At 37.3% G+C, this 19,989-nt stretch overlaps 8 protein-coding genes across 11 annotated transcripts in view; 4 read left to right on the plus strand and 4 right to left on the minus strand.

Annotated features, from left to right (window-relative positions):
* Nucleotides 1–1,800, minus strand: part of LOC115631050 — a 67,487-nt gene extending 65,687 nt beyond the window's left edge. For 2 of the 3 annotated variants that reach the window (XR_003996206.1, XM_030527688.1), the window contains exons 1-2: nucleotides 1,733–1,800; nucleotides 280–759 (exon numbers count right to left, since the gene is read on the minus strand). Coding sequence is in view for 2 of the 3 variants with exons in the window: in XM_030527688.1 (XP_030383548.1) it covers nucleotides 280–331 (52 nt within the window). In the remaining variant the exon portion in view is untranslated. Of the gene's footprint in view, nucleotides 1–279; nucleotides 796–1,732 lie in introns of those variants that run through there. The other variant, XM_030527696.1, reaches the window with a different exon arrangement.
* Nucleotides 1,801–2,739: 939 nt separating this feature from the next.
* LOC115629980 (probable inactive tRNA-specific adenosine deaminase-like protein 3) lies at nucleotides 2,740–3,934 on the plus strand. Its single transcript, XM_030526605.1, has one exon. It carries the CDS (start codon nucleotides 2,758–2,760, stop codon nucleotides 3,859–3,861), a length of 1,104 nt encoding a protein of 367 aa, XP_030382465.1. The 5' UTR covers nucleotides 2,740–2,757; the 3' UTR covers nucleotides 3,862–3,934.
* Nucleotides 3,825–4,686, minus strand: LOC115629988 (28S ribosomal protein S28, mitochondrial). The gene is made up of 3 exons (XM_030526615.1): nucleotides 4,375–4,686; nucleotides 4,182–4,303; nucleotides 3,825–4,113 (listed from the first exon to the last, which is right to left on the minus strand). Exons 1-3 carry the CDS (start codon nucleotides 4,621–4,623, stop codon nucleotides 3,900–3,902), a joined length of 585 nt encoding a protein of 194 aa, XP_030382475.1. The 5' UTR covers nucleotides 4,624–4,686; the 3' UTR covers nucleotides 3,825–3,899.
* A 94-nt stretch (nucleotides 4,687–4,780) lies between these two features.
* On the plus strand, nucleotides 4,781–5,505 carry LOC115634104 (protein FAM136A). The gene is made up of 3 exons (XM_030531660.1): nucleotides 4,781–4,945; nucleotides 5,009–5,173; nucleotides 5,229–5,505. Exons 1-3 carry the CDS (start codon nucleotides 4,859–4,861, stop codon nucleotides 5,415–5,417), a joined length of 441 nt encoding a protein of 146 aa, XP_030387520.1. The 5' UTR covers nucleotides 4,781–4,858; the 3' UTR covers nucleotides 5,418–5,505.
* Nucleotides 5,506–7,081: 1,576 nt separating this feature from the next.
* On the plus strand, nucleotides 7,082–7,839 carry LOC115633640 (protein FAM136A). The gene is made up of 3 exons (XM_030531080.1): nucleotides 7,082–7,215; nucleotides 7,281–7,445; nucleotides 7,497–7,839. The coding sequence occupies exons 1-3, from the start codon at nucleotides 7,129–7,131 to the stop codon at nucleotides 7,707–7,709; spliced, it is 465 nt and encodes a 154-aa protein (XP_030386940.1). The 5' UTR covers nucleotides 7,082–7,128; the 3' UTR covers nucleotides 7,710–7,839.
* Nucleotides 7,840–7,946: 107 nt separating this feature from the next.
* LOC115633639 (cysteine dioxygenase type 1) lies at nucleotides 7,947–9,240 on the minus strand. Its single transcript, XM_030531079.1, has 3 exons — nucleotides 9,127–9,240; nucleotides 8,412–8,982; nucleotides 7,947–8,341 (listed from the first exon to the last, which is right to left on the minus strand). Exons 2-3 carry the CDS (start codon nucleotides 8,959–8,961, stop codon nucleotides 8,163–8,165), a joined length of 729 nt encoding a protein of 242 aa, XP_030386939.1. The 5' UTR covers nucleotides 8,962–8,982; nucleotides 9,127–9,240; the 3' UTR covers nucleotides 7,947–8,162.
* Nucleotides 9,241–15,868: 6,628 nt separating this feature from the next.
* On the plus strand, nucleotides 15,869–17,506 carry LOC115628903 (32 kDa beta-galactoside-binding lectin). Of its 2 annotated transcripts, XM_030525165.1 has the most exons (4): nucleotides 15,869–15,913; nucleotides 16,289–16,370; nucleotides 16,538–17,125; nucleotides 17,197–17,506. In XM_030525165.1, the coding sequence occupies exons 1-4, from the start codon at nucleotides 15,898–15,900 to the stop codon at nucleotides 17,480–17,482; spliced, it is 972 nt and encodes a 323-aa protein (XP_030381025.1). In that variant the 5' UTR covers nucleotides 15,869–15,897; the 3' UTR covers nucleotides 17,483–17,506. The 2 variants fall into 2 exon arrangements, with proteins under 2 accessions (XP_030381025.1, XP_030381033.1); XM_030525173.1 differs by lacking the exon at nucleotides 15,869–15,913 and having other exon boundaries at nucleotides 16,163–16,370.
* Nucleotides 17,507–18,257: 751 nt separating this feature from the next.
* Nucleotides 18,258–18,997, minus strand: LOC115633844 (mediator of RNA polymerase II transcription subunit 29). Its single transcript, XM_030531335.1, has 2 exons — nucleotides 18,613–18,997; nucleotides 18,258–18,548 (listed from the first exon to the last, which is right to left on the minus strand). Exons 1-2 carry the CDS (start codon nucleotides 18,923–18,925, stop codon nucleotides 18,322–18,324), a joined length of 540 nt encoding a protein of 179 aa, XP_030387195.1. The 5' UTR covers nucleotides 18,926–18,997; the 3' UTR covers nucleotides 18,258–18,321.
* Between the last annotated feature and the right edge of the window lie 992 nt (nucleotides 18,998–19,989).

The raw sequence follows: 19,989 nt of genomic DNA on the forward strand, positions 1-19,989 counted from the left end.
TGCTAGCCAGAAAGAGATACGGCTTCTCTTAGAACTCGGTAGAGCCATATGTGGGCATATTTATATTTAATTTTTGGCAACAACTTTTTTTCACTACAAGATCAATAATTGTGGAGCAAAGAATGGATGAACATAGAATTTTAAAAACATTCCAAAACATTAAGATTAACTTAATTAAAAGCTAAATTGTTAGACAAATCTAGCCTTTTTAGTGGATGTCTGAATGCCATTTCTAAAATGTTACAAAATTTGTTTCAAGTGTATGTTCTCTTAACTTACCAAAAAAGTCTTCCCAACGCTCCGAAGTGTCCGAATCGGATTCTATGTCCATCTTCAGGCTACTGTTGCTGCTACCGCTTCTGTTGCTGTTGTTGTTGTAGTTGCTTCTGCTCCTGCTGGAGTTGATTTATATGCTCAATGCCTTGTTTGGTTTTGTCTAAATTTAGCCAAAGATTGCAAAGCGAGTTGGCAGTTGCGTGAGCTTTTCTTTTCTTTTTTTTTATTGTGTTTCGTATGGCCTTAGCTGGTTCTTTTTTTCGCCTTTGCACTTGAACTACACTGGCATTAGACATATAGGTGCAAGCATGTCGGTATGTAGTGCATACATACGTGTATGTATATATGCATGTATGTATGTCTCGGCAAGTGTACGTTTAGAATGTGGTCTATAATGGCCGCTGACTAAAGCCTTTGTCAATAACGACGTTTTATGGCTGCCTGTGTTCAATGACTTCACCCGTCCAGCGGAAAAGCAAAAGCCTAATCAATGTGCCAGACGCGATAAGATAAAAATACCGAAATCGTTAAGTTTTACTTTAGCCGCAGGGAGCGAGTAGCGACGCCTTTGTGCGAATTTTAATTGCACGTTATGTATGTACATATGTATGTACATATAGTATAGTATATATGTATATATGTATATGTTTGCATAAGCTTCTCGTCGTATCTTATCGTATCGTTGGGTTATTTCTTCGATATTAACGCATTCGAGCAAATACGCAATTGGCAATGCATTCCAACTCAACTCGATGCGCTCGCTGTGTCTTAGATACAGATACAGATACTCTGAGCCATGCAGTCGGACAGCGCAACAGCTGTGCACATGTATATGTGCATACACACATATGCATACAAACACACTCACGCACACAAGCAAAATAGACAAACGGTGGCTACACGCTCTCCCACAAATGTATCTTAAAAGTTGGCTCGTGACGTTTTTATCGAATTTGTCTTTAAAAACACATTTATACGAGCATATACAATGCCGTTTGATTCTCGCAATTCTCGATAATTTTTATGACTAAACCGGCTTGACAAACGTGTTGTTCGCGGTTTTCGGTGCAGACAAGTGTTGCTTTTGTTGTTATATGTATATGTACATGTATCTAGGTTTGCTTAGTGCATGTTGTTGATATTATGAGTTGGTTTAGATTCTTTGCATTATATGTATGTATGTTGCATAATTTAGTTACTTTATGGGCTTGTTGATTGAATTAAATTGATCATTTCATAGCTTTCGTTTCGAATGCGACGCACACTTGTTACACAAAGCCAACCAACACTCACCACAAAACAAGAAAAAAACGCTTTTGCAAAATCTTGAAGTATCTTGTAGATGCTTTACGTTACCGGTCGCTCGCTTCAGTAATTTTTTTAGTTTTTACGTGCAAATCACCTTTGCGCCGTTACTTTGGCCATTTCTGTTAGTTCTAATTGTATAAACACTCACACAAACACACAGCCACTCGCACACATGCACATAAAAACGAACTGGTAGAAACAGTAAAAGATACACGTGTGGAAAACTACATTTTCATATGCGCGACGACCGACTCACCCACACGACTTCTCTGCTCGAACTAAAACATCCAACGCGCCAACGAAAGCGATCGAGTCAAGACACCGAATCGAACACGTTCGACGTCGTGCTCAGAAAAGTATCTTCAAGATGTTTTTGTTTGATTAACAACTGGTTGCTTGAGCAGTAGCAGCTGTTGGATTGAATCATTCGGAAGTAGGGTCTTCGTTGAAGGTACGCCAATAGGAATAAGTTATCCAAACATAGTAAAGTTCAGCTGGAAAACAGTATTGACATTAATTCAAATATCGACTCCGTTCTTTCCAAAACTTACTCATTAGAAATAAAGCCACAAACAAGACTCGTACCAGGGTTGTACCAATTAAAACATGCCAATAACCGACTGTGCATAAGCATGCAATAATGGACACAATTCCGCAACGACATGAATACAGCGAAAATTTGTGAAATTTCTTTAATTAAATGAAACAAGATATATTTAAATGTAAGTCCCATTTTTCATATGAGTTTAATATTTTACCTTAATTGTGCCTAAAAGCATCATAAGCTTACTTACGAGGAACAAGACTGTCAAAATAATTGCAGCAAGGGCTAATATAAAATCCAAAGCCACAGCACGACGATATAACATAGAACCACAAACGATTGTATAAACCGTGCCGGCCACGCCAATAAGTTTGCAAGCAGTGTGAAGATCTATTAAACAGCAGAACGATTTTAAAACAAACATTTTGACACACAAGTCGAAACAAGCAAAACTTAGAAAACTCACTTTCAAATCGATTTCCTACGCGCGTTCGCTTTTCAGAGTAACCATGTCACGGTTGTGTGCAAAGCATTGCCAGAAATAATTAAAACAGCTTCATATGATGACACATCGAATACATACAAATGCCTATCGATTAAAATACACATAAAACCGATCAATCGAGTGGATGGCACGCGCTGGCATTGATCAGCAAACAGACATGGAAATTAGTGCACCACCTGCCAAACGATGCAAGTTCATGGCCACTGAGGTGGACGACAACTTAGAGATAAAGGCAGTTTTGACAACCGAGTATAAAAAAGACATAACACTTATCAAGGTACACAGCTGTCAACTGGAAACGAAACAACAGCTGCAATCAGTTGTACAGGAACTTTCCCAAAAACTGCCACATTTTCATCATTTAAAGCGCGTTAGTGACAGGAACGTATTAATATGTCCAACCGCTGAAGTAGAGCACACGCTGGAGCAGCATCTGCAAGGCCATGCATTCTCGGACAGTGTGGTTAAAGCCCTCTGTCGAGATGTTAAAGTGATAGAGGTGCCTGCCGACAGGGCCAAATTGCGCATGCAGTACGAAAAAATGAAAAAGTATTGGCCTTGTAAGTTTCATCCGGATAAGTACGCAGAATCGCTTCAAAATGGTAGTAACTTCACATCTAAGCAGCGCATCTTCCATAAGCAAATGGCGCAACTACTACGATCTTTGACCAAAAACGTGAATGCGGGTCAGCCAGTGGGTATTTGTGTAGACCCGCGACAACCCAGTATTGTGGCCATTGCAGGGAGTAATGACACATGCAGCTCTTCTCATCGACACTGCTCCATGTTGCTTGTCGACTATGTGGCACGCAGCCAGCAAGGAGGTGCAACTCAGCACCAGGTGGATTTCGTGCAAGATGACGATGCCAGCAAAACAACGCTACGCGGCATACCAAAAGCTTTCCATGACTACATAAGGCAGGATGAAGCATACAAAGATGTGCAGTGTGGGGCTCAGATGTCTGTGGAATATGAGCAGCAACAGGTGGAAGCTACCGCAGATAATCTGGCCAAGTATGGGCCCTATCTCTGCACGGGATACGATGTCTACCTACTACGCGAACCTTGCCTCATGTGTGCCATGGCGTTAGTGCATAGCCGGGTGAAGCGCATTTTCTTCCTGCTGCCCTCCGACAACGGCGCCTTGGCTACACGTTTCCAACTGCACGATGTAAAGGAGCTAAACCACCATTACGAAGTTTTTCAATTTATAACTGACGGCACCTGATACAATTAATTTCTGTAAATATTGCACTCTGAACTGGTTTAGAATAAATTTTCCATTTTAATAGCTCCTGTTACTCCCGTTGTTGCCGCTCCTGTTCCTTTTGGTGCATTTTGACGTGTAGGTGTTGATATTAGACCTAAAAGCTGGCAATCTGCCTCCAGGATGGTTAAGTCTTTAGATGATCCCAGAAATCTAGTGGACAGCTCCAAGTCTTTGACACGCAAACGAACGCGGGCACCTCTTACGTAGTCGCTAGAAAGATACGATTGTTTTTGGAGCGAACTACGAGTAAGTACATAGATCTGCCTTTTAAAACTTACCTTCCATTGCGTGCTGGACGCGTGCACACACAGTGGAACTTCCAGCCAAAATCTATGTAAAGATCATCACCGACAACATGAAAGATTTTACCAGACACAACCTTGCCATCTGCGCTGCCCAGCTGCGAAAATAATAATAAAAATACGATTACATAAATATTGTGGAAGCTGGAGAAACCGTGCGTCTACTTACATCTATGAACTTGGAGGTGCGCAGAAGCGATGCAAAAGTTTGATTATCCACGGGCGCCTCTTCTGGCTGTGGAGGAGCTGTATATTTCTCAAATGCACGTGCAAAACCACCTTTGCTTGCACTTTCCGGCTCATCGGTAGCTTCATTGTTTGTAATGCTCCGAACTCGCGTTGATACGGTCAGCTGCCTGTTGAGTGCGTGGACTTTTACTTGTGTTGTAAATCTGGATAGTTTATGGAGAAAAGACATGGTTTCCGTATAGTTTCTAATTCAACAATAAACAATCAAAAACGGAATCCCAATTCTGCTTGCAATCAGCTGACCGAAGGCAAATATCGATGTTAATGCACGTTACAGTACAAAATTATCGATTACTAATAGCTATCATATGGTATCGGCAGCTCTTGCGAGTAGCACGCTTTCCCGGCATTTGATTTACATAAGCAATACATTATATAGTGTATTTTATAAATATTAAAACAAAATGATTCAACAACAGCGCCAACGTATTGAAGCCGCCGTCACCGAGATGATTGACGACATGGACAAAACCCACCTGCGCAAAATGCAAGTAAGAATAATGGAAATTGACCCTTAATTGAAATCCAGCATGTATACAATATTCTCTATTCAGACAGAGATGCACCTGTGTGCGGCGAAATGTTGCCAGGACAGCTCCTCGAGCGTGGACAGTGTGCAGCGTTGTGTGGACCGCTGTTCCGCCCCCATGACACGTGCCCAAAACTATGTGCAACACGAACTGGGCGAATTTCAGGGCAGGCTACAGCGTTGCGTCATGGTAGGTGTTGGTTTTAAAAAAATTCAGTATAGTTGACTCTAATTATCATTTGCAGCAATGCAACGATGATGTCAAAGTGAAGTTGCCAGCCAATCCCAGCGAGGAGCAAATTGCTAAGTTCACAGATCAATTCGAGCGCTGTGCCATACAATGCGTGGACAAGCATGTGGGTCTAATACCGAGCATGATGAAGACAATGAAAGCGGTTTTGTCGAAAGGGCCGGAAAGCATACCCCAAGTGTAGATATAGTTCACGCGTTTATTAAGTTTTAATATTGTCAGGCCTTTTACAACTTGTTTAAATACAATTATTATTAACGATTCGTTTGAAATTTTGCGTATACTTGTACCATCATTCAGCATAATCTTATGACATCTACATATATACCACTACACTTTGATTAAACGTATTACATGAAAAGAAAAGACGAAAAGGGAGGAATCCCGATCTCATGTTTCTTCCTCTTTGTCGTCTAATATCTCCTATGTAATTTTTTCAATTCCAATGAAGCCTTGAGTTCCGACCAAAGCTTAAAATAAAGATGTCAAAATTTTTTAGAAAATTGAACAATTTTGTCACATTTTGTTAATTTTTCCGTGAATATAAAACTCTAGAGCGCGAGAAAAGGCATTGGAAGACCTAATTTTAAAACTCTTGCAAGAATTCAGTGAATTATTCGATAAGAATGTTGGCAATGAATCTGGAGTAGGCAGTGGAACTTCGAGACTCGAACATGATTGAATGTTTGCCAAATCCAATAAGTACATACATATAGTCTACAAATATAGACACACCTTACCAACTAAAAAAAATTGTATCTTGATAGAAAATAAGTATTCTACTGCAAGCTCCACACATCCGAATACTAACTCTGTTCTGCATGTGAGAAGTAGGGTATACTTTCTTGTTATTCAAGGACAACGCACCATTAGTTGCACCTTCTTTGTATTAATGCAATTAATCAGTTAATCAAATTTGGATTCAGCTGTGTTTCAAAGAGAATATGTATACGAATTTTTCAGAAAAGTCGATTACTAGTCGGATTAGTATTCCATTTAATTCAATTACGTAAGAACTATGTATATAATACATAATAACAATACGAACATTCGCTTCATTGCTTTGATTCTCTAAGTTTATATCGAAGTATTGCACACTCTATATTTATAGTAAGGGTACATATATGTCTGCACAAAACAACTGAATATGTATGTTCGGCTTAACAACTTTAATAAATTAAGAAATCTCATCTCACCTGCGGTAAGATTATATATAGTATAAATGTACATATATAAAATTCTCTTTCTTATGGAAGCATGCCACAAAAACCGTTAAGAGAAGTAACGGTTTCGTGACTCACAGACATTCCGCCTTACAAAATCGTGAACATGCATATTATTATTATATTCATTTTATGAGAAATATGCCTCAGGCATTATTTTGGCTGCATTTTGATTTTGAATCCGAGACAGAATTAGAAAACGTATATCGTAATATTATTATATTCATTTTATGAGAAATATGCCTCAGGCATCATTTTGGCTGCATTTTGATTTCCGAAACAGAATTAGAAAACGTATATCGTATTATTATTATATTCATTTTATGAGAAATATGTGTCAGGCATCATTTTGGCTGCATTTTGATTTCCGAATCCGAGACACAATTAGAAAACGTATATCAGACATACATAAAACAAACTATTCAGAATTGGAACCTTCAAAGCTAGTAATGACAATATCGAGGGCACTTTTTAATGCTGAATTTCAAAGTAATATTGGTAATCATATTTTGCAAAGTCGACAAATCACTCAAGCTTCGATGGATTGAAGAAACATTTTTACACACATACTTCACAGTATTCCATAAGCATTGTATTCAATTGTCATGAAATATATACTTCTATTGTCTCTTTTTTAAATTTTCAAAATCATTCAAATTAAAAACAAATCAAATGGCGGAACAGCAGAAAAAACGCTTGGAAGGTGCCATTGGCGACATGATTGAGGATATGTACAAGACTCATTTAAGAAGAATGCAAGTAGGTGCCAAATAGCGATAAGCTAAATAGGTTTAGATTTAAAAAACTACCAAATTTTTGTACAGTCCACAATGCATCGCTGTGCCGCTCATTGCTGCGATGACGAACGCGGCACATTGGAGAGCGTCCAGAACTGCATCGAGAAATGCGCGCTTCCATTGATGAACGCCCAGGACTACTTGCAGCACGAGCTGGGACAGTTTCAGAGTCGATTGCAAAATTGCGTCAAGGTAAATATTGAGGCGCAGAGTATTGTTTTTAACTCAGACATACAAATATAGGATTGCAACCACGATGTGCGTTCCAAGTTGCCAACTAATCCGACCGATCGGGATATGTCGCGTTCCCAACATCTTTTCGAGCGCTGCACCGGCGATTGTGTGGACAAACATATCAATCTAATACCCGGCCTCATGAGAACCATAAAACAGGTGCTGGAAAAGGGTGATTCCAAAGCCGCGATACGCATTGAGCAACGCAGTCAAGAGGCGTAGAGAAAGAGCCAGGGATTTGTAGTTCGTTCTCAATCTGCGGAGCTTATTTTGTCTAATGATGTGCAATATATATATATTTTTTTGTCGTACTGCCGATCCAATAAGACATATATAGTATATACATATTGCATTTCTTGAGCAGTGTTTTCGAGAACCGCAAACAAGTTTTTTGATTGGGCTCACTGACATCTCAACTGATAATTATAATGATGGGGGTCAAACGATTGATAACTAAAATTAGGCAGCTGTTATTTCTTTTTTTTTAAATTACCTACATATATGTACATATATTTTTGGGCATTACGTAATATTCTAGAAAAATCGCTTAGTCCTACGGCTAACTTTAAACAATTTTAAGTATATAAGGAAACACTTGTCTTAGAAATATAACAAACAGTAATAAAGAAGAACTTAGACAATATATAACAAGATGTTTGTGACTTTCAAAATCGTCTATTGGTCATTCAGTTTTGTTCTAACGCCATATTTGCTCCAGAAGGTGACTTTGGCCGGCGTTCTTTTGCAGTTACTTTGGAAAACCGAGCACGTGTCGAAAGGTGGACAGTAGAGGTGCAACGATACAGAAGTTTCTGAATGGCTGGGATTTTCCACTCGATGCAGGCCCAAGTTATCTGAAGATATGGAAGGAAATCGAAAATGAGTAAAACATTAGTTGTTAGATAGCCAGTGTTATCAACTCACCATTTATATAGGCCACGTCATTCACGGCAATGGGCGTTTCGCCAATCTCCACCAGTTCGCGATCATCGATCTCGGAACCGTGTTCGTGCTGTTGCTGCTGATCTCCATTTCCGGTGCTCTTTTGCCGATTAGGGTACTCGTAGCGTTTCTCGCGCAAATCTCCCTTCAGCATTTTCATAAAACAATGCGAATCAGCATGATCGTGCACTGAGGAACTATGTCCTTCACCCCAGCAAAGGATAAGCAGGTTGAATTTTCCATTGCCCTCATCGACCAAATTTCGGGTGTAGGTGTAACGATCGAATTTGGCATATTTGCGCCATTCCTTGGGATTCGACTTGTACGACAGCATCAAATGATTGACCATTTCCATGTTGACGTAGTTAGTTTCGAACTCGCGATGCAGTGCCGTGATCAGATCCTGCAGTGTTTCAATAACTGGGCCATACTTAAGGGGCTTCTCGAGAGCACGATAGTAGTTCGTGGCCTCGCGCAGGTATTTCTCTTGATCGACTTGCTCGATCTCTGCATCGATCTTGGACAATGCCATTTTGTGTTTGCTCTGATTGACCTGTAAGTGCGCAGTTGTGAAAAAGTTTAGCTTGGCTATGTTCTATGGAAAAGAGGGATTCCATAAGCGCACGCGCCTCTGTGCTTTTCATGGAAAATTAGCCCAAACGTGTAGATTTTATAGCTTCTAATCACAGCAACTTACTTCTAATTGATTGATTTAAATTGATTATTTATTTCTATATAAGTACTGATAGTGCTAATGCTGGATTTCTGGCTTCTCCGAATTCGAAAATGATGCACACGCTCGCGCTGAAGACGTAAAGGCGACTGACATCACATTTTCTGGAGATTTTTCCGTTCGGTCTATATGTCTACAGAGCCGTTGAAAAACAAAAACAAATATCACGCGCTATTATCACTTACAAATATATAGTCAGCACATATGTACGTATTTATAATAATATTATGTACATGTCTTCCTAAAGTACTGATCGGTGTTTAACGCCAGCAGGAGCACATTGGGTGGCGGTGGCTCATGAAAGCAACAGATGTCCGAACACAGCCGAATTACAGTTCAAAGGTTAATGCTGACTTTAAAATACAAAAAATAAAAACCCACATAATACCAATGAACATCTGTATATAAGTATTTACTCATGATCGCTATTAGTACCTATTTGTTTATTGGTTGTTGGTTGATAAGTACGTCGGTTCTCTTAAGCTGGATGCTGCTAAATCTGCTTTGACGCAGTAATATGTACAGACCGTATTAGTTATCTATGTACATGTGTCTTTAAAAATTATCAGCTTGTTTTTCAATATGCACACATACCTACGTCAAAAACGGTTTGGGATTTCTTTTCACTTAATAGACACGCCCATATTTGTGTATTTTCCAAATTATAATTGCTTTCAATTCTAAGTTCATTCTTATAAGGGAATTTACTCATGTATGTTAATATAGTTGTAGTACGCGCATTTCATGTAATCTATACTTTGTTTGTACAAAAGATTTAACCTTAGCACTCAAATCGCTTTTCAGATTATACAGTGACGCAAACATACGCATTTTTTTCAACTTTCTCGCGTCTTTGGTGATTTGGAGCCGTACGAACTCTTTACTACGTATATTTTCCCAGCTTGTTCGATGAAAATGAATTTATTTTTAACTGCTATGCCTAATTATATTGCCTACTTTTAGGAAAATCCCTCACATACCATAATTACTTTCAATCACAAGTGAAAAATGCAAGCTGAATAATAATTACTAAGCTACTTTTTTACTAGTTTTACAATTCAATACTATTATAATGGTACATATGTGTTGTGCCAACTTCAAAAGAAATACCTAGAAAACGCTTTAAGGCGAAAAACTGGAATCTTTCCGCAAGATACCTCTCCTATCCGTAAGTAGAAGTGGGCCAAATATTCACTTTATTAATGGTATAAGCAATTTGAATTATGCTTGGAAGGCTCTGCGAAATTTAAGTTGGACGTTAACGTACAAAACTTGATCATATTTGTCAAAATTAGAATCCTCGGACTTCAATATCAATAACATTTGTAACATAACTGAACACCGCCCTGTCTTATTTCTTGGTTTTTTTCTTGAATTTTTCGTACAAATAAAGTTATTTAAAATCATAGCAAGACATATTCCAAAAAACGAATTGCTAACCGGAAGCTCAGATAATTAATTGATTTGTTGTTATTAAACGTGAAATTGGGATTTAGAAAATATGGGCCAGTGGAATTTAAACTTTTAATTGCCCTTGTGTTGTGAAATGCGGATGTACATACAATATACATACATACATATGTTTGTATGTATGTACTGTAGATTGTGCAAAAAGTTATATAACCATCAATTGCGGCTTTAATACAAATGGCAGGCAACTTCAAACTTCACTAGCGTTGTGGATTATTTTCACACTATTGTTTGTCAAGTGCATTTGAAAAATTCATAATGAAGCTGCAAAATATTTTGTAGGCATTTAAAAACTTTCAAAAGCTGAGCTCAACGATTGTAAAATATTTCACAGTCGTCAAATGTTTTGAAGCACATTTTGCCATCATGGCACAACTTTCGCAACAGGTTAAGGCCACACAACACGTTGCAGAGAGTTGGCCAAAGCCGTGAAAACAGCTATGTACGAGTATGGATGGATGTAAGTCAATAAAAAAAAAGTTATTGAACAAATAGTTCGAAGCGTTTAATGTATGTATGTACATTGCAAGTTCGACAAACTGCATCGGCGCAGGCTTAATTTTATTGTAAATATTCGTTAAAAGGTCGATTTGTCTAATCCTAAGTGTAGGATTAAAGGATTTTAGTACTTACCATTTTGGAAATATTAGAATTCACTTCCTTTGGGGATATTACGAATCACTTCCTTTTCCTTCACAACCTTTGTCTTCACTTCAAAATTGAATACCACTTGTTACCACTTGGATGCACGTTTACTTGGTTTGTGTGCCCGTTTTGGTATCTTTCACCAATTTATGGAACTGACGGCTTGCCAACCCCCAATTCGACTCAAAGCGCAACTTGAGTGAAATTTATGGCAGCGTCGAGCGTTGACAGCAGCTCCAATAGCATTTTGAGCATTTTCTTTTTGGCTTTGCCTTCAACGGTCGATCGCTGACGGAGTCCCAGCAGCCAGTTGGTGTTTGTTTGCATATTTTTGTTTTTGTTGTTCTCTCTTTGTCGACTTGAGTTTGTTTTGTTGTTGTTTATGCTGTTTCTACAGTTGGCGACACTACATTACCATATTGTTGTTGTAGTAGTGGTTGTGTCGGTGCCAAGCTTGAACTTTGCATGGCTCTGTGTGTGTGCGTGTGTGTGTGTGTGAATCAATATTTTTCAAAACACATTTCTCTCGAACAATACAATATGCTATTGTTGTTGTTGTTGTTGTTTGCAGAAAAGAAATGTGTCGAAGAGAACACCCCTCGCTTCGCGACTTCGAGTGAATTCTTGACTCTTTATTTCTCGAGCCGGTTTTGCGTCTATAGCCTCGGGGTCAAATTTATTGTTTCGTAAATGTGTAGCCCTGAGTTAGGAACCTACACACTACTTATATAAAACATGTCAAGTGTTCTTGATTTTTGTTTATTTAGTACCGTACATACATACATGCTCGTATGTACACATATGGTTGGTATTAGAAAGCATTATGAATAAGATGGATTATGGATTATATTTACTTAGACTAATGCCTTCTACAAAAATGAAAAAGATCTCATAAATCGCTATTCGTATTGCTAATGCTCTTGAATCCAGAATCTTTATTAAGCCGTTTTGGGTTTATTGAACTTTAACCCAGCTTCTTGAATATGCAAACGATTTCTCCACGTTAATCATTTACATACTTACACAGCTCACCACTTTATTTATAGTTTTATTTGTTGCGAATCGAATATGCGGCATTAGCAGGTAAAGATTGTGATAAATATTCTATCTATAGTTGATAGTATGTAGTTCCATATTTCAAACTACTAAAGGACTTTTAGTACTCTATACAACTCAATGAATACTTCTAATTCCAGATATATTCCCGATATTAAATGATACAAGCAAAGTGGTTGTAAAAAATCAGATCCTTAGGCTGTTTCTTGCAGAAGCAAAGCTAATTGTCAATTGTTTATTGAAAACTCCAGACTTGGTTGTTAAAAAACTTCGAAAAATTTGTTTTGACAGACATACTTGTAGAGTAGATGACTCATAGATACGAGTACATATAACATATTTATCAGATGTCTGGGCCGATCTATAAAAGTGTAACCACTTTTAAAATAAAGTTGTTTTTTTTTTGTAACTATTTCATTTTGCAGATAATATTATTAGGTTCGAAAAGAAAAATTGGCAATTTCAAAAGTGAAGCCAATAGTTTATTTAAATAACACGTTCAATAAAACTTATTTTTTGAAAGGAAAGGCCGAACTAATTAACTAAGTAAATTAAAAAAAGAAAACAAGAAAGGAATGCTAGAATGCAGATACATAATCATATACATACTGTTCCGATTTCATGTTGACGCTGAAGAATATAGATTGCCCACCACGTGATACTTCGATTAGCTGAGTCATTAACGCACCTGTAATATTAGTGGAACAAATGAAATTGTATGAGTGAAGATTATTGGTGTACAATATATAATTCCTTTTTTGTAAACAAAACTGTTACTAACCAGAGTCATTGAATTTTTTTCAATATTCTGATTGAATTTTTAGTTTTTTCAAATTTTTAATTGTTTAATTTTCAGAAGCGACCAATTGGAAACATCATTTCTAGCTTTTGTAAACATGAGTATAATTACACGTACATGTGAACTAATTATTAAGAATTCTCTTCATTTTGGTTAAAAGGGCTTATTGGCTTTTGTTACGATCATGATAAAATGAATGACCGTCGCTGAGACCAGTTGAGTTAGAGGCGCTGGGGAGACTGTTGGCGATTAGTTTATGATATTCCTAACTAAATCCTAAAGTTTCATTCTATCAGTTTTAAAAAGCTGGCATAGAAACAGTTGGAGTTGTTAAAAAAAAATCATCATAGTTATATTGTTTTTTACTATACAAATTTAAAAGTAAATTTCTGTTCGAGGGTTGAGTGTAAACCTATGTAAAACCTTTATTGGAATATGTTGAATGCTTCATTTTTGGCAAACCATGTGCGAGCTGATTAGAAGTAATTTTTTTGTTATTCAGCACCAAGATATAAAATCAATCGTGATTCATGGCATCATTAAAATAATCGCTTTGGTTTTCAAATATATGAAAGCACAATATAATAATATTCATTTACATTGCTTCCATATTAAACATAAATGGGCTTAAAAATGCTTGGACATGTGTTTAAAGTCCATCGTTTTTTCAGAATAGTTTTAGTTTTGATTTGAAACATGAACATTTCATATCTACTTTACCCAACATTGCCTTTTTTTCTACTACGCTGCGTTATAGTGAGTTACTCTTAAGTGGTTAGTAGCCACTGCATAAATTGTGATCTGTAAAGTTACAAATATATACATTAACTATACTTTATAGATCAGTGGCTCTGTCGCGTTTAGCAGCCTAGATTGCCATGCCGTTCGGGAAGATTTCGGTATTATCAAGGAGTGTCGCACTGATCCCACTAAGAAATTGATCAGTGTACATTTTTACTTAAAGAAAACACTAAACGCAGTATGTTTTAGAGATATACATCAACATTAGAAGCGGCTTGTGTTATTTTAATTATGGATCGCATTAGTTTCAGGTCAAGTTCAAGTATCTGAAACGTGAACGCGCAAATTGGCGCCCATATTTATACGCAATGACAGTAGATATCTGCGAATTTTTCCAGAACAAAAAAAAATATTTTGTGCCAAACATGATATATTCGTTTGGAGAGAAGTTTACAAATATCAATCACACCTGTCCTTATGAAGTAAATAAATACTTAGTCAGTAAGGCAGATAATGTGTTACAAACAGCCGATATGGTTGGAATATGTGTATATTTAATCTCACTCAAATTGTCCGCATTTGTATAATTTGTCTGCCTATCTGACCTTTACTAAGAAGGTATTACTTAACACTGACTGAAACATTTATTATTCCTTATTCAGGCCGGCACTGAATTGGTATTGGAACAGTGGCAGTTGGATGAGACCAAATTGATTTCAAAATTTTTCGTTGATAGTGGAGAATATGCAATACACACTACCTGGTATGGCGAAGGAGTAATGGGTTTACAAATCAATGGATCCATAAAGTTTAGAACTTAAGGATAAATACATATGTAAATGTATAGTATACTCGTACATTGTACATATTTACATATAGCACTCACGGGTAAACTTAATAAAACAATAAAATTATATATTTGAAACCCAAAAGAAGTCCAAGATTCCTTTATAATATTTAGTAAAATTGTTTAATCTGCCTTTTAAAAATAAAAGAATACAAAGAACCAAAAGCTATAGGATTTACTACTTTAAATTTACCGACGGAATGAATAATTTATTGGTATACTTGTATGTTATACCCTGTTCTTAGGAAGAAAGTCAATCAATCGCCAAGTGCATGCAGAAGAAGAGAGAACGCTACAGTCGAGCAAGCCCGACAGTGAAATACCCTGTAGGCAGGTAAACTTCCGACTCTGAGCTATATGCGCCTCTAACAGAAGCAAAAGGAAGAAGAGCGAAAGTGATGCTGCAGCTTGTGGGCGTAGTACCAGAGTGTAATTGTTTCGCTAATAACTTTCCTTCGAATAAACCGATTTTAATGAAATTCGAAATTCTACAAAAGTAGATAATTATATATAAATTATATTTACAAAGATTGGTTAATGTAGCTTTTAAATTGTGGACGGTATTGACGAAATTCTGTAGCGGAAGAAGGGGAGGAAAATTCCAAAAAATAAAATGAATACCAACTTTGGTTATTCTAGCTCTTATAGTTTCTGAGATCCTTGCGTTCATCCAGACAGACGGACGGACGGACATGTCTAGATCGATTTCTCTCGTCATGCTGATCAAGAATATATATACTTTATGGGGAGAATCTTCCTTCTGCATGTTACATATTTTGCACAAACTTAATATAGCTTTTGATTGATAATGATTGATAATTATATTTAAATGTTTAGTTAGTCTTAAGCGGAGAAAAAGGCGAGTATAGAGTATATTTGACATGGGCTGGCAAGCCTTGAACTTTCTTCCACTCACTTTATTGAGCGAGCGTAAAAAAGTAGAAGCCTTTGATGCCATACCTTTCAGTTTCTTGTGTTAGGCATTGCAGATCGTGCGCTCGAACTTTGAACGAGCTTTTAATCAAGGGAGAGCGAAAGAATCTACTTAATGTGCTTTTATAGAACACTCGGGAAAGCTTTGTCGCAGAATCAAAGCTTTCGCTCAGCACTGGGCTATGTCAACAAACGCAATAGAAACTTAAGCACACAAAACTTGCTCCCGTATTGACAACAAACAATGTCGTGTACTAACGGTAAGCATACAGTATAGAAATTAAAAAAGGTTTAATTTTTAATAAAATTCCCAAACTAAGCGAGCTTCTGGCGGCTAAAACTTTCCAAGCTGACGCCCACACTAATGTGTTGTGTCGCCAGCTCTGTCATAAATACAAATACAAACGTACTTCGGCAATTTAATGTGTTTTCCGCGATTAGATAAAACCGTACAGCAAGTGTGAGAGTGCTAGAAAAGAAAACGAAAATGTTGCTTTCGTATACTACCGCTGAACGCGCAGTAATAACTATTGGGTGGCTAGCAGTCTTAGACACTTTGTCGAGAGTTTAGCACATCATTTAAAATTGTCCTAAATTACTGATTTATTGCTAACATATAACAACAATGTTAACAGAGTACGCGGGAAATCTTTCACATCCCTTGGAGTTTGGACATGTGTTGGAAATCGTAGCCAAAACAATCGATGGAGCGTCCAGGTAATGCAAAAGATGTACATACATATGTACATTAATATATGTACATATATTCGACTTATGACTAATAATTGTGCAATTTTAAATGCTTTTGCTTTATCAGCAATGCCTTTACCTATTTATTGTTGCTTAAACCATGCAAAGTTGTGTAATTCGTATCGATCTTACAGGTTCCACATAAACCTTTGCACCGCTAAATCGGTTATAAGCCCAGATGCTGATATTGGTTTGCGATTTTCTTGCTACTTTCGGAATGATATGATTGTGCGCAATGCCCGCATACAGGGTGTCTGGGGCGAGGAGGAGACCAAAGTCATGGACAGCTTGACGCTGCCAAATCCCATAGTTAGTGGCGAATTCTTTATGGTCTATATATTGGCTTGTGAGGACCGCTTCCACATATCCATCAATAGTCGGGAGTTTTGTACGTTTGCCTATCGGATACCATTAGGAGCGATTCGAGCTTTGGAGATCCGCGATCAAATACAAGCGATTAAACAAGTTGATCATCGGACGATATTTCCGAATCCTTGGCCCGCCATACACGCATCGGATTATTTCAAAACCTTTAGCAATGACCAGCCTATACTTTTCAGTCCGGGCCACTTGATTATAATCACCGCGCGTTGCTTTGAGAGCAAGCGCGGTCAATTTATCATAAAGTTTATGGATTCGGACACAAAGCGCGAAGAGCTGCATTTCAGTGTGCGCTTTGATGAGAAGGTCGTTGTACGAAATTCTATGAATAAAAATTTTGAGTAAGTATCTTTATGTTCACTTTCCAAATATGTATATTTCACAATTTATTCCTTGTACCCTTCCTGTTCAGATTTGGCAACGAGGAGCGCCATGGAGGGTTTCCATTTGTCTTTAATCAACAATTCAAATTGGCCTTGGCGTTCACAGAACGCGAAGTCCTCACTGCTGTAGATGGCTACAATTTCTTTAGCTATGCCTGGCGGACGCCCAATGCCATGACAAATCTTGTTGGTTTTAAGATGACTTCCGTTAATGGACTGCACATACAAATAACAGGAGTTGACCATTTGCAAACGGGTGATCCAGGCTGCACGGGTTTTGAAAAATATTCACGACATGACTACGAGTGTGCATAGACATTAAAGGCTGGAATTCCAAAACGCTCAGCTCTATTTTACTTCACCCAGTTCTGGGGCAGTGACGTCATTCCAGACACAGTTCAGCACTTGAACATTCATGTACTTAAGTACTCAGATACCATTATCACATATACACATACATACAAATGTATTTACAAGGATTTCCATAGAAAATTTGCTGATGGGCGTTGAAATCCAAAGCAGCATTGATGACTAACAGAAGTAAGGCATTAGACAAATTTGAATAATAGTAAGCAGATTATATTTACCCCCTGACGCGGTTCGATCAATATGATGGGCCATTTGCACTTTTCTTCCACGTTTATCAAAGGAAATAAGGCATTCGATGTGCCTTCACTTGTTGCTCAAATAACCAAAAGATATGTAGTCATGACGCTTTCTGATTAAGGTATTTGGTATTTTCTAAAACATTAAAATGTATTTAAACGTTTTATAACTCTGAGAAACTGTAGTATGAATCGTGAGTTTACTTTTTTTCTTTACAGCGAGTTGTGTTTGCAAACAAAGAGGTTATTCAAAACAAAATACGAAGTTTACACGAGATCAGCTGTGACAGAGATGTGCACATTATATCGATAAGTTTGACAAATAGATCCCAAGTCTAGTATTTTTGTATGACCTCAGGTGGTCACACTCTTCCATGTATTATGGAATTTCGAATCCCATTAGAATCCCATCACTAATGCTAGATAACTTGTCTGCAAGCATTATTCCCATACAAATTTGTCATAAACATACGTATATACATATGTATGTTTTTACAATTTTATTTCTCTATATTATATCTTAGCATAGGGTTACAACTTCTACGAATATCAATCGGCCTGTGATATATTCTGTGCTGCACTGATTAAAGTATCATGGATGTCCTTCGACGATTGCACATGAATTCTGGCCAGACTCAAATAAGTGGGGTACGATATTGGGCCGCCTGGATTTTCATGATAGGGCTCCACGCGCATTGCGGTCACAGCGGCTGGAAGGTAGTGTTGGGAAGAAGTCGACTGCTGCATGCACTGCATGGCCGTTTTCAAATGTAGTTCTACAAATGTAAAATATAATTAATTTAACGTAATATTTAACATGGCAGCGCTAGAATTGCTTACCCATTTGATCACAGCATGCATAGAAATCCTCGAGGTGTTTGTCGAAGCGCGCAACATGTCCATTGTCTCGCTTAAGGTTGTCCGCAACATTGTTTTGCTGAAGCGTAAATGCACTGTTCTTAATTGTTAAAAACATGGATTCCCGCAGTGGTCCAAGAAGCGTCTTCACTCTTGATATGGAAATGTTGTCCATTTTTTCGGCCTGCTGTTGATGCTGCTGTTGCATTGGCCCTTGTGGCGACGACTGCATCATGGGCGATACCTGCATCATTGGTGGTCCTGGCATTTGCATCATATTCATATTTGGATTCATTTTCGTTAGCTAGCAACACAGCTAAATGATTTATTTTTATAAACTAAGATGTCCAACACAGAGCTTGGAAATAAATTTGTTTGTTTTCCTGAAGCAATTACAAAGCGATAAATTAAATGGCTTAGTTATCGCTACGAGAAAATCGATAGGCTGTCAGAATGATGGCAGCACCGTCCAGCATTCTCAACTGTTTCGCAACTGTTGTTGAAAATGTAAACATTCAAATACATTGATGCATTTGCGCTGTGAACCGTTATTTGATAATGAAACCAATTTCAACCAGCAATGAAGCGTTCAACCTCTAAGCACTTAATATTGACGAAATAAAACCAACTTTTAATAAATGTACGCATTGTGATATTAGGCGTAAGTAAGAAGTTAATGAATAAATTCTTTAACGATAAACACTGATTATATGTATTTAGATCTATGCATTCTTCGAATTCAATAATGTTAAGTGCACCAGCAGCGATAATAACTTTATGAATTTTGAATGTTGATTTGTAAAATCAATAAATTGAAGATCGCCTTATATCTACAACTTTTGAATAGAAGTTACGCGCCAATCCAATGGCTAATGTTATCTTCCAGAGCTTTGCCCTTTATTCGAATTTCTATCACACATGCCCATTTGATTTAAGTATTATTGTTATGTTTATTAGTTATGATTATTCATTTCCAGTATAAAATGTATCTATATATTAAATTAGCATGACCTTTTTGTGGAAAAACTGCCACATTGTATCACATATTTTGTCCCATGGGAGATATATTTTAAAGATCAATTGGTTTGAAAAGAGTAAATTAATACAAGTTTACTTTACAAAAGGCTAAATTAATCAACTGTTGAAATAAAAATATATTGTACTATATAAGTCAAAATAAATGGTTATAAAAAGACAGGAATGTATTAAATAACTAAACACATTAAAAGTTTAGTTATTCCTTGGAGTATAGTACGTATGTATATCATTTGAACAAATGGGAGTACGATTTCTAAACAAATTTGAGTCTATATTTTGTAGGTAGTAGGCTGAATGAGCAAAAAATAAAATGTCACCATT

This window comes from Scaptodrosophila lebanonensis, unplaced genomic scaffold, assembly GCF_003285725.1.
Source record: "Scaptodrosophila lebanonensis strain 11010-0011.00,11010-0021.00 unplaced genomic scaffold, SlebRS2 tig00000001-arrow-pilon, whole genome shotgun sequence".
Classification (NCBI taxonomy): Eukaryota; Metazoa; Arthropoda; class Insecta; order Diptera; family Drosophilidae; genus Scaptodrosophila; species Scaptodrosophila lebanonensis.